Source organism: Podarcis gaigeae (assembly GCF_964106915.1).
Source record: "Podarcis gaigeae genome assembly, chromosome: 8".
NCBI classification, from domain to species: Eukaryota; Metazoa; Chordata; class Lepidosauria; order Squamata; family Lacertidae; genus Podarcis; species Podarcis gaigeae.
In genome coordinates, this window is record NC_139684.1 from 29,413,313 (window position 1) to 29,429,043 (window position 15,731).

The 15,731-nt window shown below is 44.6% G+C and overlaps 1 protein-coding gene across 4 annotated transcripts in view; it reads left to right on the forward strand.

Moving 5' to 3' along the window:
- LOC310849778 (neural-cadherin-like) overlaps positions 1-15,731 on the forward strand; it is a 93,762-nt gene that overhangs the window by 39,886 nt on the left and 38,145 nt on the right. For all 4 annotated transcript variants that reach the window (XR_014567081.1, XM_083750416.1, XM_083750417.1 and 1 more), the window contains exons 7-15: positions 850-992; positions 4,824-4,996; positions 5,441-5,609; positions 7,797-7,967; positions 8,839-9,011; positions 11,751-11,918; positions 12,485-12,734; positions 13,768-13,895; positions 14,789-14,975. Coding sequence is in view for 3 of the 4 variants with exons in the window: in XM_083750416.1 (XP_083606542.1) it covers positions 850-992; positions 4,824-4,996; positions 5,441-5,609; positions 7,797-7,967; positions 8,839-9,011; positions 11,751-11,918; positions 12,485-12,734; positions 13,768-13,895; positions 14,789-14,975 (1,562 nt within the window). In the remaining variant the exon portion in view is untranslated. The remainder of the gene's footprint in view (positions 1-849; positions 993-4,823; positions 4,997-5,440; positions 5,610-7,796; positions 7,968-8,838; positions 9,012-11,750; positions 11,919-12,484; positions 12,735-13,767; positions 13,896-14,788; positions 14,976-15,731) is intronic.

A 15,731-nucleotide genomic window follows, 5' to 3' on the forward strand; every position in this document is an offset into this window, starting at 1 on the left:
ATCCCTCCATGGGCTGGATTGTGCGTGCCCCCACAATTTTTGGTGTCTGAATCATGGCTGGCTGGGTTGACACTGCTATGGTGGGGATGAAGGTTTAAAATGCCAAACAGTCACCCACCGGAAAACATTTTAAAGTGTTCCCTACACAGGTGCTGCAGTATTTCAGTCCATTCTTTGTAACCAAAGTACAGAGCAGATGAGTTGAAAATGTTTTGGGCAGAAAGTTCCCGTTTTAACAAGTTGATTTATTTGCTTCACTGGCTCTGCATTTGTTGCGGCTGCTTCAAATGCAACACAATTCTTAACACAAAAAGTGTTTCTGTCTGTGAAATGGTTTCTGCTGCCCTTATTGCCTTTAAGTTTTGATTTTAGTTAAGTTGCCTCATGGATGTTTTAAAAAGCAAGGTTGGCATTCAGGTATTTTAAAGCATGGTGAGCAAATCATAGGAGTGGAAGCATCGTGTGTGATGCTCCGTACTCCCAAATAAATCAGCCTTGTAAATAAGCCAACCCAAGTTGCTAGCCTGCTAAGAGACCATTCACTCGCCTTCATGGAACTCTTGGACACCTGTGGCTTCCAGGTGACTTGTTTTATACAAGGATGTATATATACAGTATGCATACCTATCAACAGGATGCCCTATGACGGAGGGGTTTTAAAAAAACAGGGATAGGAGAACCCATAGCGCTCCAGACTTCTCTTTTGCATAGCGCCCTTTCTTTTTCCTGAATGGGGAAGCAAATGGGATGTCTTTTCTTACTGTCTTTCCACTGCATTTAGCACTCGAGATTTGATTCCCTTTAACCCTGTTTCCAAGTAACCACACTTAACATTATGCGCTTTGACAGCTATCGGAGTTTCGTTTCGGAGGATGCAGGTCCAAACACGCTCATAGCTACGGTTCATGCCATAGACCCTGATGGAGACGGTGTTGCTTACAGCATTACTGAAGGGAATCAAAAGGGAAACTTCATTATCGACCCTCAGAAGGGTAAATATGTAATTTCTGCATCTTAGATCTCTGGTTCCCATATAGATTTTTGGCTCCTAGATGTCGCATGTGATTAGAGGTGGGGCAGAGCTTGTGTCTAAGCTGTTATAGTTATTCATGTGTGTTTAAAACACAGGTACATCATGTCTATTGCATCCTAGTCACTGGTTTCCTTGCTGTTGGGAATTGCTTCTCATCTGTATGCGGATGTGTTGAACTCACAGCATTTCTCTGCTGCTCTTAATGACTGATCTCATAGCATTCCCTATAACAGAAAGCAGGAATATGTGTCTTCTTGACTTACATTGCTCGAGGATTTCATTTGGTCCTTTCATTTAAGCAAACTGACCTAAGTCATGCTTGCCAGATGAATGTATGGATTTGGAATGCAGTTATTCTTTGGTTTAATGCTTCTCTGAACTTTGCAATGCACTTCTTGGCTTTAAAAAATCATCAAACATGCTTATATAAATGTGTATTTAAGATTAAATTTTGTTCAAAAATGCAAATTTTAATGATAAAATGTGGTAGATCTTACTTGGAGTAACTGATGACTTTTCCTGATGTGGCTCCAGTCAAACTCTTCGCCTGCCTTTCTGGACTCTCCTGAGCCAGGGAGCTAATGAGAAGTAAATAAGATGCCACAGATCTGTCCTTCTCATCTTTGATAAGTCTTAGGGGTTCACTTACCATAAAAAATTAATTTTTTATGCAACTATTGCTTTTGCAATATTAATGCTCCAGATCTGAATATATTTCAGAAGCCGGAAACAGATGCCATCAAACGATGGTACAAGTAATTGACACAAACATCTTCCTGTAGAGATGGCAGCTTTCCACACCCCTTTATGGCTTGCTTTATGTTACAAATGCTTAGTGGCCTCATAATGCCACAGGTGTTAAGGTAAAACTGCCAGTGATGCAAACTATCCCACTGATGTTTACGCCATTTCATCGCTGCAGTTCTACCACCAAGAAACTGGTGCCGCATAGTGCTCCTATGCTGAAAGATCTGGCATCTCAACACCACTTTTTTCTTTTGGCTGGCCTTCCGCAGCTGGGTGCCCTCCATATGTTGGTCATATTGACTGGGGCTGATGTGAGTTGTAGTTCATAACATTTGGAGGGGCAGCAGATTGGGAAAGCTGAGCTAGACAACAGAATTGATGATGGGTCAAACTCCAAAACTGGGGATGGGTGGAATTTAAACACTAGATTTTGAGTCGAAAAACACCCTCCCCCTGTAAAGAATTCATCTCAGATTAGAGATGACACTGGGAACTGTGGGAAATGGCATCACCATGATTCCCAGTATTCCTTTTTTGTTACATTGCTCATCTACAGCAGGACCCAGGGATGCCAGGAGCAACTTTTTCAGTGGTTCCCCATTTCCCTGTATTAAGGATGCCAAAGAATTCCCACAAAACCAGGAACGGGAGTGGAAGTTTCCCATTCCTGCTTATTTGAGCCATGTCCAGAACAGAGATCAATCCAGCAGATACATTTGATATTCACTGTTGTTGTTGGTTTCAGTCCACAAAGGACATCTCATTGATGACACCCTGCACTTTGTATTCCATTTCTTTTGCATTCAAATGAATGGTGTGGAACTGGAATAATGGTAACATCACTAATTCCATGGAATTTCATCACAGCCATCAGCAAGATGAATAAGGTGTTTTTTTTTGTCAGAAGCCGAGCTGCAGCAGAACAGAGACAGTACTGCATGCAGTGATTAAGGGGCAGAATGGAAGCTGGTTCCTTCTTTCATCTATAGCCTGTCTACTGCTGTGTGTGCAGCAGTATCCCAGCCCCAAAACCCTGACACACCAGTTCTGATGAGCCTTTCCCACTACCTCTTGCTGGGTGGGGTTTCTGCGGCATGAACTTGTGGACTGATTTGTTCCAAACCCAATCCAGAATTCACTTTTTTTTTACTTCTAGAAGATGTTTCCTCACAAATGAGGTGATGCTGAATTATTGGCTTATGATTGGCCTGCAAAATAAATGTGTATTACAATTAGAAAGATCTGGTGAAGAATTGCACCCACTGGAGTTAGGTTTTATTTTATGAAATCTCAAGCCATGCTTGTCCTCAAAGTGCCTTAGCAAATTTTATTTTGCAGGAGATTAACACATTTCCTCTGTTGGACAGTTTGCTTGGTTGCCAATTGTAGTTTTCCAGCTTTTGTGGAGATGGCCTTAGCATATATCCATCTTTTCTGTAACAGGTGTGAATTCTGTGTTGATTTTTGACTTTGTTACCCCCTGCTTGGTCAAACTCCCCAACATCTATGCTGTCTCCTTGGGCAGTTTTATTTTAATATAGCGCTGTCAATGACAATTTGCTTGATACCCTGAAATGCCAAGGTGAAGCTAAGACACATGTCAAAATACAATCAGTGAAGGCGAAGGCATTTGCAAGGGGAAGTGAGTGGCACTTGTCATCTTCATAACCGTCCATTTGCAAACGACACTTCTTATTACATCGGATAAATAAAAGACACAATAGGATGGTGCTGGCACAGGAATGAATGACATCTGCTCACTGCAGCTTTTTAAATAGCGGAAGTTTGCTTTGCTTTTTAAAACAAACTTGTTTTAAAAATGTATTTCTGATTTTGCCAGCCCTCATATGACCCATAAGGTTGCTGCAGCCCAAGGCCCAGTGGAAGAGAAGCTCCTCACAGCAACTGTCAGCTTTGCTCTTTAAAGACTGGCAGAGGGTCAGAATGCAAATACAATATACCCGAAAAATTGCTGCAGGACTCAGATCTGGGACCTTCCCCCCCACATCCAAGAATCATGTTCTCATTCAAACAGTAGTGGGCATTTTGTCCCTCTGTCTGAAACAAGGTGGTGGTACAATTTTAGGGGCAAACCAGTTCAGCATGTTTCTAGGATAGTGGGAGTACTTAAGGGGGATAACTGCAGTGGCAGCAGATATTTTGGGTTTCTTATTTTATTTTTTACAGTTTAAAAATGGCATTAGTTCAATCAATAAATCAATCAGTGGATCTATAATATAAGTAAATATTATACTCTGCACATAGAAAGCCAGTGTTTCAAGGATAGGGTTCAGCTAGAAGTTGTGCAAGGAAGTACGGTATTTTCATACACAAGGGGAGCATTCAAACAAGTTATTCCCTCGCCCTCTCCAGCTAGAGTTGGTTTGGTCTGGCAAGAGCTATACTGCATAATTCTGCTGGACACGATTACCTGATATAGCTAATCATTTGGAATTCTGGCATGGCATGAAGCTACTGTTTTTGAAATTCAAACATTTGGCAAACAGCTTTAAAAGGTGTTCTGAGATTGATTTATATCCTACCCTTCATCCAGGTTGTTCGGTGCATGGTTTCCGACAATACTTCTGCAAAAGAGAGCGACTGGCTCAGAGTCACTCTGGCAGCTTCATGGCTGAGCATAGATTTGCACCCAGGTCTGCCTTTTCCAAATCCAGTACCCTCTGACCTCACCAGCAGTTACAACAGCAAAATACATTTGTCATATTTTAAAATACTCTGTTGCCCCAGTGGGTGGGATTGAAACAAAGAGGTGGGAATCACAAAGAGCAGATTGCGGCTTAACGACAGGAGATACCCTCTAACGGGAAGAGTTTTCCAACAGTGAAACAGCCTGTCTCAGGAGGTGGTGGGCTCTCCTTTGCTGGGGGCATTTAGGCAGACATTGGGCACCCATCTGTCAAGATGTTTGTAGTTGCATGACCCCCACCATGGAGCAGGGGGTGAGACTGAAGGACCTCCAAGGTCCCTTATGCCTTCCAAGTTACATGATTCCGAACTGTCCTCCCTTTGAAATCTTTCACAGGGTTAATCCGTCTTCGCTCAAGCCCGCTTCCTAGGCTGCAGGGTCCGGAGTATGTCCTTAACATCACGGCTACAGATGACAATGCCTCTGGTGGACCTCGCTCTCTTACAAGCACCGCTTTGGTCATTGTGCATGTGGATGATGTCAATAACAACAAACCTGTGTTTCAGAAGGTAAACAGGCTGCCTTGCGTCATGTCAAATACTTGGAGAGAGCAACTATGAACCCCCTTCAGTTTTGGCACACAGCTTTCACAGAGCTAAGGGTGCAGCTCCAATGAACTTTATATTGGTGGGAGAGGGGAGCAGGTAGAGGTTTCTTTCACACCCTGTGGTGGCCCCGGTGCAGGGCTGGAGGCCCGTGCCTGCTGTTTACATTACCAAAAAATAAAAATAAAATAAAAGTTCCCATGCTTTTCAAAAGGTCATGGTGCTCCCCTTGGTTTCTGCATCAGGTCTCCAGCTCAAGGACAAAACTATGCAGTTGAGATCATGATAGCATGACCCTTATTTGTTGAGTGATTGGAGTTGATTGCCAATATTCTGGATTTTGCAGTATATGTCAAGTTGTATTTAAGCGTGTCTTTGCATTATTATCATTGTCCTTATTTTTGCCAGTGCCAGCATTATCGTGAACATGCCTCTGTGCTGGAAAACCAGCCAGTGGGAACCTTCGTGTTGCAAGTGGAGGCAACAGACGCAGATGAAGGGTCCAATGGCCAAGTGAAATATGGCTTGATGCACAGAGAGGGGACTCTCCCTGCTTTTAACATCCACCCTGACACAGGTAAAGCCATTGTGTTGCAGCTTCATTGGGCCTAGTGAGAATACAGAGGTGCCAGGGCCTTTAAAGGATAAAGTTATCAAGCTGAAAAATCCACAGACAGGCAGGAATGGAAGCATCTGTCAGTTTTGCTTCTCTCACCTCCTTATTTTTCCAATCTTAAAATCCAGCTCTCCATAAGTTTCTGCAGCAATTTGCACCTAGGAAAAAAAAATCTACATGAAAATTATTCAGCATTTTAGTGTGAATTTCTCCTAATAAACACGTTTTTGTATGCAGCTGTGACAGACGTGCACATTTTTTTGCAAGAAATTTTCCCTAATATAATGCAGTTTTGTATGTAATTTTCACTAGCTAACTTATCTCTAAAAGCATTTCTCTGATATATGCATTTTTGTAAACATTGCTTGGAGAACTGCATAGCAAAATTCAAACAAGTGCTAATTTTGAAGGAAGTCTGTGTTTTGGAATGTGTAGGTTTGATAAATTCAGCTTTAGGTTGGTGCCTTTAGTGTGAACAACCAATGTGTCACCCCCCAAAAATGAGCAGTTTTTTGAGTTTTTTTGAGTTACGCATAGCAGATGGTAGTGGAAGATGGGGTCAGATATTATTTGAAGTTGAAGTTTATGTTTAATCACGGTCTTTAGGTTAAAATGGTTGGTGATAATAAAGGCGTTACCCAGTTGTGGGTTTTGGATTTTTTCTAGTGGACTGACAGCCATTTACATTTACCTTGTGTTGTTGTTTAGTCGTTTAGTCGTGTCCGACTCTTCATGACCCCATGGACCAGAGCACGCCAGGCACTTTTGTCTTCCACTGTCTCCCGCAGTTTGGTCAGACTCATGTTTGTAGCTTTGAGAGCACTGTCCAACCATCTCGTCCTCTGTCGTGCCCTTCTCCTTGTGCCCTCAATCTTTCCCAACATCAGGGTCTTTTCCAGGGAGTCTTATCTTCTCATGAGGTGGCCAAATATTGGAGTCTCAGCTTCAGGATCTGTCCTTCCAGTGAGCACTCAGGGCTGATTTCCTTCAGAATGGAGAGGTTTGATCTTCTTGCAGTCCATGGGACTCTCAAGAGTCTCCTCCAGCACCATAATTCAAAAGCATCAATTCTTCGGCGATCAGCCTTCTTTATGGTCCAGCTCTCACTTCCATACATCACTACTGGGAAAACCATGGTTTTAACTATACGGACCTTTGTTGGCAAGGTGATGTCTCTGCAGAGACATTTACCCTGTAATAGTTTACTATTTACCTAAAGATACTCCTGCTCAGTTGCAGGTGAGCAGGCTGCATCCCTGTATCTCACTGATGGGTTGTAGATAGGGGTGGGGGAGAAATTCACTTCGGTTCACATTTTGATGCAGACCTACCCAATTCCCACTTCCTGTAACAATATGTGAACTGAACTGCAGCTAGCTTTCCAAAATTCACACTTCTCTGAATTTTGTGGTGTGATTCTCCAAGTGAATGTGTACAAAAATGTGTGTGTTCAGGAAAAGTCTACATAAAACGCTTACATTTGTTAAAACAGCGTACAAAATTGTATGTTGCATTTTAAATTATTGTAAGGCAGGCATGTCCAAAGTCCGAAGTCCGTTTTGGGGGCCTAATTTGGCCTGCTGGTCAGTTGGTTTAATCTGGCCCCTGTGACACAACAGTTTATTTCCTTTGGTAAAATCCCCCAAAGCTCAACAACATCAATCCTAAAAAAAGGTCAACAACTGTGGTCAGCCCTCGTGCATATTCACTTAATCAAATCTGGCCCTCTTTGGAAAAAGTTTGGGCACCCCTGTAGGTGAAGAACAGATATGATGATGATGATGAAGAAGAAGAAAAATTTGCTTGGGTAAATATGCAGATAAGGCAGCATTGCAAACAAAAATTAGGAGAAATTTGTACTGAAATGCTAGTGAATTTTCATGTATCTTTTAAAAAAAAGAAAATAGGAAGTTGATATGGAAATATGGCAAACTGAACTTATAGTTGGGGAAAATGAGAAACAGAACAGGAAAGGACATTTACAGATGTAGATGAGTTTTAGTTCAGTTTACATCTTTCTTCCAGCACTCAATAACTGAAACTGCAAGAAAAAACAGCGGGCAGTAAACCCTTCTGCTTCTTCCCTCATCTCAGTCCTTGGTTAAATACACAGTATTGAATTATTTCTGCTTGTGGTCTTATTTTCAGGCATCTTGACAACACTTCAGATATTTGACCGGGAGAAGCAGCGAGAGCATCCTATTACTGTGACAGCCACGGACCAGGCGGCCGAGCCCCTCATTGGGATCTGCCAGATCAACGTTGTGGTCTCGGATGTGAATGACAACAGCCCCAGATTTGAAAACACTCATTATGAATGTAATTGCGAATCCTTGGATAGCATTTCAGTTCCCCCGATCGCAAGCTTACCTGAGGTCTAAGATTTATTGTGTGTTTCTGGTTTGGTTTTCATATGTCCCCACCCCACCCCTGCTTCCTACAGATGAATTGTCACTTATTCCTTTTTAGATTACGTTAGGTTACGTTACCGCTTATTTAATATCCTGCTTTTCAGCCATAAAGGCTCCTAAAGATAAGCAGCTACATACAGATGCAACAATAAAAATACAAACGATACAAATGATACAAATTCAAAATATTTCAGAAGTTGTTTTTTTTAAAAAAAAAACCCCCACACAAACCCATCCATGTCCCTGCCTTAACAAAAATGTTAAAGAGAATACAATAATACTTAAGCAGCATTTTTGCCTTATAAGAGTCCCAGGTGTGTGTGTGTGTGGGAGGGACACAAGCGGGTGGGGGAGCTGGTGTCCCTGGATGGTTCCAGCAATTGCTCCCCTCTCTGCTTATTGCAATGTACATACTTAACTCAGGACTATTATATATAGGGAAACAATAGCAGAGCAGAATGCTCTTCTACAGGAATAGCAGGGCAATCCAAACCAGCCCTCCGAACCTCTGCTCTCCTCCTCCAGGGGAATGGTGCTGGTGTCTGCCCACAATTGTGTATCTCCTTCTTCTGCCCCCCAAACCTGTGGGCAGGCAAATGTGCCACTGAACATAAAAAAAAATAAGAAGAGCCTGCAAGCAATAAAATCAGGGCACTTCTTCACCAGCTGCTTTTATTTTTCACGGAAAATCTGCAGAGTGTTGCTTGCAAATAGCGTTGAGCTCAGATGGCTTGTAGCATTGCTCTGCCCCACTGAGTTAATGAAATGCACTTTCCTAGACTTCCTGAGAGAAGACACGAGTGTTGGGACAAGCTTCCTCCGTGTTGCAGCCCATGACGACGACTACGGCTCCAACGCTTCCATCACGTATTCTGCAGCAGGTGGGAAAACGAAGTACTTCCAGGTCAATCCTGCTACAGGCTGGGTTTATGTCAACCAACCCTTGTTACAGGTACGTTGTGAGTTGCCTTTGATCTGTGGCCAGATGTCAGCTGGCGGCATCTGCAGATGGTAGCTAGAGCAAGATGCCAAACAGGGAGACATGCAGCATCGTGGGTCTCTTTCTCTCCTGGCATAAATTAGTGCCACCCTGATGGCTGCGCTTCAGTTGAGAGGGGCTTCCTCCTCCTCCTCCTGCTGAATGAATTATTACTTTAACCATAAAGCCATTCACAGCTGTCATGTCAGACTGATAACTCTTCTTGTGCCTTGGTGGGGAAAGAAGCAATAAACAGTTTTGACAGGTCATATCCGGGAGAGTCGCTTTTTAAGTTTACCGTCATTCAAAACCTTCTGAAGTTCTACAGCGAGGAATCTTAGGAACTTCTGTGAACGGAACGAAATTGTGCTTATGATTACTATGGTGACATACAGATTTAACAGTTGCAGGGTTCCCCCCATTTTCAAAAAGTAGATTCTTTGGTAAGTAGAAGCTACAGGAGGCCCTAGCAGGCAATGCACGTTTGGTGGGTTGCCAGAAAAGGATTGGAAAGACAACATCCTAACCACAGGAAGCTCTGGAGTGCTTGTGAGGCTCTAAACAGATGACGGTTTTGGGTTTTGACTCTTTCTCTGCTACTGTAGGAGATTGACAGTTTTACTATAAATGAAGTTGATTTTTCAGGGATGATACACGGAGGTTGTTTATCATTGAACTGGAGTACAGTGGTACCTCAGGTTAAGAACCTAATTCGTTCTGGAGGTCCGTTCTTAACCTGAAACTGTTCTTAACCTGAGGATGGGTGAGGGAGTCTGTCATGGGGAGACTCTGAAGGGATAGTCAGAGGAGACTATAGAGACATACTGGGCCACATATCTGAGGTTCTCGACCCATGTTACAAGCATTTACCTGGGAGGATATTCCATAAAACCATATACCGTATTTTTTGCTCCATTGGATGCACCCGACCATAGGGCGCATCTAGTTTTTAGAGGAGAAAGAAATATTCTGAATCAAATGTTGTATAAACTACTGTATTTAATAAACAACCGGTATATCAGAATCATATTACAGCAATGTAAAGTGAACAGCAGTCAACAATGGCATTAAGAACCATCATCACTGTCATTAACAAATGAAGAGAGACTTTAAGGTTTGAGTACTCTTCTAGTCTTCTGTGAACCCCAAGAACTCATCACTGCTAAAGTCAGAATTTATGAAGTTCAGTTGCTCACAATCACTGACATCACTTTCTTCACTGTCTTTATGTAAAATACCAATTTTACCATGTAAAATGCATCCAAAGCATTGCTAATGCCACATTTTTTCCTCTCAATCCTCTTCCTCCCCTCTCTCAGTGAACAGCCTGCCAGCTGCTCGCAAACATTCCCTTTACCTGAATTACACTCAAGACACAGCCAAGAAGAGCCAAGCAGGCTTTCCTTTTCCCCACTTTTTTCTTTCCCCCCCAAGCAGAACAGTCCCCTTTTCCAGCCTCCTCCTCTCCATCCCTTTCACCCAAACTCCTCAGGTGACGCCTGCAATTTCTCCCCTTCGCTTCTCCCTCTCCTTTGCCCTCTACCATGACTCTCCACTCACAGAAGCCTATGGGACCTCCTCTCTCTTCACCCAGCTTCTTGGTCCCCCTCCTCTCTGTCCGCTTCCTCCCCTCTCTCAGTGAACAGCCTGCCCGCTGCTCCAAACCTTGAGGGGAAGGGCAGGCTGCTGGCAGAGCAGCACACCCACCCCCATTCAGCAGCCCAGGAGCGTGGGGCATGGGCACACAGCCCTCCCGTTGCTCCAAACCTTGAGGGGAAGGGCAGGCTGCTGGCAGGGCAGCACCCCCACCCCCATTCAGCAGCATAGGAGCGTGGAGCAGGCTGCCTGCTGCTCCAAACCTTGAGGGGAAGGGAAGGCTGCTGGCAGAGCAGCACCCCCAACCCCCATTCAGCAGCCCAGGAGCGTGGGGCATGGGCGCACAACCTTCCCTTGCTCCAAAGATTCCCGGGGCTGCAGAGGGAAGCCGAGGCTGCCAGCAGACGAACGCGGCTCTCCTCACCTCCCCCATTCAGCAGCCCAGGAGCGTGGGGCATGGGCGCACAGCCCTCCCATTGCTCTAAAGCTTCCCGCGGCTGCAGGGGGAAGCCGAGGCTGCCGGCAGACGAGTGTGGCTCTCCCCATCACCCCCATTCAGCAGCCCAGGGGTGCGGGGCATGGGCGCACAGTCCTCCCCTTGCTCCAAAGCTTCCCGGGGCTGCAGAGGGAAGCTGAGGCTGCCAGCAGGGGAGCGCGGCTCCACCACCACCACCACCAAAGAGCAGTCCAAGAGTGTGCCGCACTCCGGCAATTTGGCTCCAGGGACCACACATTCGCTCCATAGGACGCACAGACATTTTCCCTTACTTTTTAAGAGTAAAAAAGTGCGTCCAATGGAGCGAAAAATACGGTAGTGTTTATACTGTGCTTCGTGCAGAGAGAGAGAGAGGGAGAGAGAGAGAGGGAGAGAGAGGGAGAGAGATGCTATTTCCACCAAAGGTTTCAGGGGCGGGGGAAGCAACAGCTGCTTTTTCATGGGAAATAAGAAAAATCGAGGAGTACTTTGGCTCTGTCACTGGCGCTATTTGGAAGATGAAAGTTCTGAGCAGAAATAAAACATGATAACTGTGATACCGACAAAGCTGAATAGCTTCGATTTTTGTCTTTAAAAAGAATCACTCCCTGCTGAAGCAATCCTTTTCTTCCCTTGCCCAGAAATCCTTTATAACTCAACAAATCATAGCGATGGATGGAGGGAACAGGAGTAGCAAGGTTGAGCTTAGAGTTACCATCACTAGTGCAAAGAACCAGCCCCCTCAGTGGGAGAGGGACAGCTATGAAGTCGTCATTCCAGAGAATACAACAAGAGATACTTCCATTGTGGTGAGTTGGGTTTTCTTTTTTTAAAGGAAACAGTTGTGCAGTATTCTTGTAACTAGTATATTAAATTAGCACACTGTAAAGAGCCAGTGCGGTGTAGTGGTTAGAGTGCTGGAATCAGGCTTCAGATCCCTACTTGACCATGAAGCTCAATGGGTGACCTTAGGCCACTTTTGCCATTCAGAGCTGATGCTGCTGGGTTAGATGTACCATTTGTCTAACAGCAGAAAGGGCCATAGTATAATCCAGGGATGGGGAACCCCCCTGATGCTGTTTGACTCCAACTCCCATCTGCATGACCTGTGGTCAGGGATGATGGGAGTTGGAGTCCAACAACATCTGGAGGGCCACGCGTTCCTCTTCCTGGTAGAATATTATTTATGCTGGGCTGATTTGACATGCAAGTAAGTGTCAAGCCACGGTGGGCTCTTTCAAGCTTTGTTTGCTTAAGTTTCTTTGTATACAAAGAATTGCATGTGCTTTTGTAAGCATTTTAAATGTGTATCTTCTGAAAAGGATCACTTTCTGCTGAAGCAATCCTTTTCTTTCTCTGGTTTTGAATTGCGCAGACTATTAAAGCCACGTCCCCCCTTGGCGACCCACGTATCACATACAATCTCGAAGAGGGGCTGGTTCCGGAGACCAACATGCCAATCCGATTCTACCTGACTCCCAACAGAGATGATGGTTCTGCATCCATCCTCATAGCTGAGCCTTTGGACTATGAAACCACCAAGTCCTTTTTGTTGAGGGTCCGGGCCCAGAATGTGGCCTCGGTGCCGCTCGCTGCATTCACCACCGTCTACGTTAATGTGACAGGTGGGTAATGTTCTGGCAACGGGGACAAAATGCCAATAGCATACCGCTAACTGAGCAGAGCCCCTTTCATTCCTGCTTCGGATTGTACTGTCCCAAGTACAGGAACGTCACCTTGGGTGTGGTAGAAGGTAGATTGCTGATGTAGACAGGTTTTGGTGGGTACTTGCTAGCTGTGGAACTCCCTTCAGAAGACAGAACAAGTTCTGATCATTTCCCCCCAAAGTTGCGCCTTTTCTTTGGGTTGTCTTTCAACGCAAATGTTTCAATGCAACTTTCAATGCAAAGTTGCCGTGATGCTCAGCTTCCATTCTCTTCAATGTGCCACAGCTGGGTGTTGTGTAAGTAAACCCCAAGCTCATGCACTCTCCCTGAACCCAACCCTCATGTCCTTCCCCACTTCCTCTTTCTCGGCAAACCCTAGTTTGTGATCACAGCTGTACAGGAAAGCTGTTGTCAATGCAAAGCAGCACAGGCAGCAGCATTCAAACCAGTTTCCAGCTCGGTCTGAGAGCCAGTGTGGTGTAGTGGTTAAGAGCAGTGGACTCATAATCTGGTGAACAGGATTCGTGTCTCCGCTCCTCCACATGCAGCTGCTGGGTGACCTTGGTCCAGTCACACTTCTCTGAAGTCTCTCAGCCCCACTCACCTCACAGAGTGTTTGTTGTGGGGGAGGAAGGGAAAGGAGAATGTTAGCCGCTTTGAGACTCCTGAAGGGGAGTGAAAGGCGGAATATCAAATCCAAACTCTTCTTCTTCTTCTCTTCTTAAACCATACTTTGTCTGGTTCATATGTAACAGAAAACTCTGTTTTACTGTGAAAAAGGAAGTGGGGGAGGCTGTGGGTGCAGGGAAGATTTGCATAAGCCTATGGCACCTTCCCAGTCCTCCAAACCATTGGGCATAAGACCCTGGTTTTCAAGGCACTCTGGCTTGCAAGACCCCCTAGATAAAGCAATATAAATTTTAAAACCCCTTAAGCATGCAAATGGTTATATTACATGGGCTGACTGCTTGAATTCTAAATACGTTCTTAGATGTCAACGACAACGTCCCTTTCTTCACCTCCTCAATTTACGAAGCTTCTGTAACGGAAGGAACAGAGGTCGGGACTTTGGTTTTCCAAGTCTCTGCCACTGACCTTGACCTGGGCCAGAATGGTGAGGTAAGACAGAACTTGCAAGATTCAGCATCAGACAGCAGTGGAGTCTCTTTGCATAGTTTTTTTCAATGGGGAACAACAGCCAAACAGCTCCCTGACAGGTGTAATTGTATCTGGGGGCGAGTGGGCCAGTTTATTCCCAGCTTTTGCATGGGTTCATCCATCTACATGTTCTATCCCATTTTTGCATTAATCCATGATATCTTTTTTAATGGAGTGAAGATTTATATTCTATACAAAATAGGTATCTAGTTATCATCTCAGTGTGTGAAATTCTAAACACACGTAACCCTAAAATACATTTTTTTGGGGGGAGGGGAGTTTGGTACATTTCTAAAGCTGAGAAATGTATTACAGAATTTGGAGAATAATTACATTCCAAACTACATTCCTGTCCACATATTAGTCTTCAAGGTGCTAATTAGGTCCATTGGCATGAAAAATGCAGACTGAATGAAATTCTCTTTTGTCTGCCCCTGTATGAGACAGGTACACATTGTGTTCACACATTATGTTTTCCTGTGTGCGCTCGAAACATCCTAGATGTGCACCTAAAAATACAAAGTGTGAAATAGCTTTACATCACATCGAGCACTCGGAGACTAAAATGCAAAACTTGCCAATGACAGTACTTGATGGCTTATGGCTGCAGTGAGGGGTAGCTGATACCAGACTTGGTTCAAGACTCACTGTGGGTGTATTGCTTGGTATTATTTCTCCTAAGAGCATAAGATGGTGCATTTATCTCCCCTTGCTTTTGAGGTCAAGTGCATGGAAACGCTTAGGCTAGGGTGTTTGTGTACATGTGCTCTATCAGGTATATTTTGCTTACCCAGGACGTAGACAAAAATAATGCCTGGTTTTCATTGTAGCCCTTCTCTCCCTCAACCTTTCAGATCACTTATTCTCTGCTACCTGACCGCAGCGGCGACTACACGTTCTTCCGCTTGGATTCGAAAACGGGTTCCATCTATACCGCCTCCGTGTTTGACAGGGAAAAGAAGGCGTCGTACCTCTTGGAAGTCAAGTCCACAGATGGATCAGAATCAGCTCGCCCTGGAAAGCACGGCCAGCCAAATACTGGTGAGGTGTAGTGGTGGAAACACTTGTGGCATCCATTTTTCTTTTTGCTACACGTTTCTCTGAAATAGGTTTTGGCACTGAAGCAGCACCTCGGCTGCCCTGACTGATGGTCTTTGTCAGGAGAGAGATGGGGAGGAGAAATACAGTTTTGCTGGTTCTTCTTGCCCTGTCTGTGGCTTGTGGCACCACTGGACATGGTGTTCTTCTTTAGCGACTCAAGGAGGTGGGAATTGGAGGTCCTGTACTATGGGGGCCCCACTCCTAGGGCGGCTGCCAGAAAGTAGGACAAGGAGATGGTTGCTTGGCTCCCTGGTTTTTGAGCCAACCCAACTTGAACAGGAAATAACTTAGTTATCTGTAAAGCTCTATAAGACTTAGGCCCTGGCTATCTGTATTCTCCCATACAAACCTGCTTGGACTCTGATATTTCGGAGGAGGCCCTTCTCTTAGTCCTCTTCCCCCTCAGAGGGGGAGAAGGCCTTCTTGGTGGCTGCTCCGACTTTGGAACTCCCTTCCTAGAGAAGCTAGACTGGCTTCATCATTCTCCTTCTGATGGCAAATGACAACCATTTATTCCAACAGGCTTTTTTTTGGAATTGACTGTTTTGAAAGGAGAGTCCTTTTGAATGGAGCTGTGCTGCTTTCATTATCTGAATTTTAATAGATTTCTTTTTCATTCTATTAGAGTTTAATTGCTTTTAAACAATCGCCTTTTTATGTTTTTTAACTTTCTGGATTTGTTCCATGTGGTTTTGA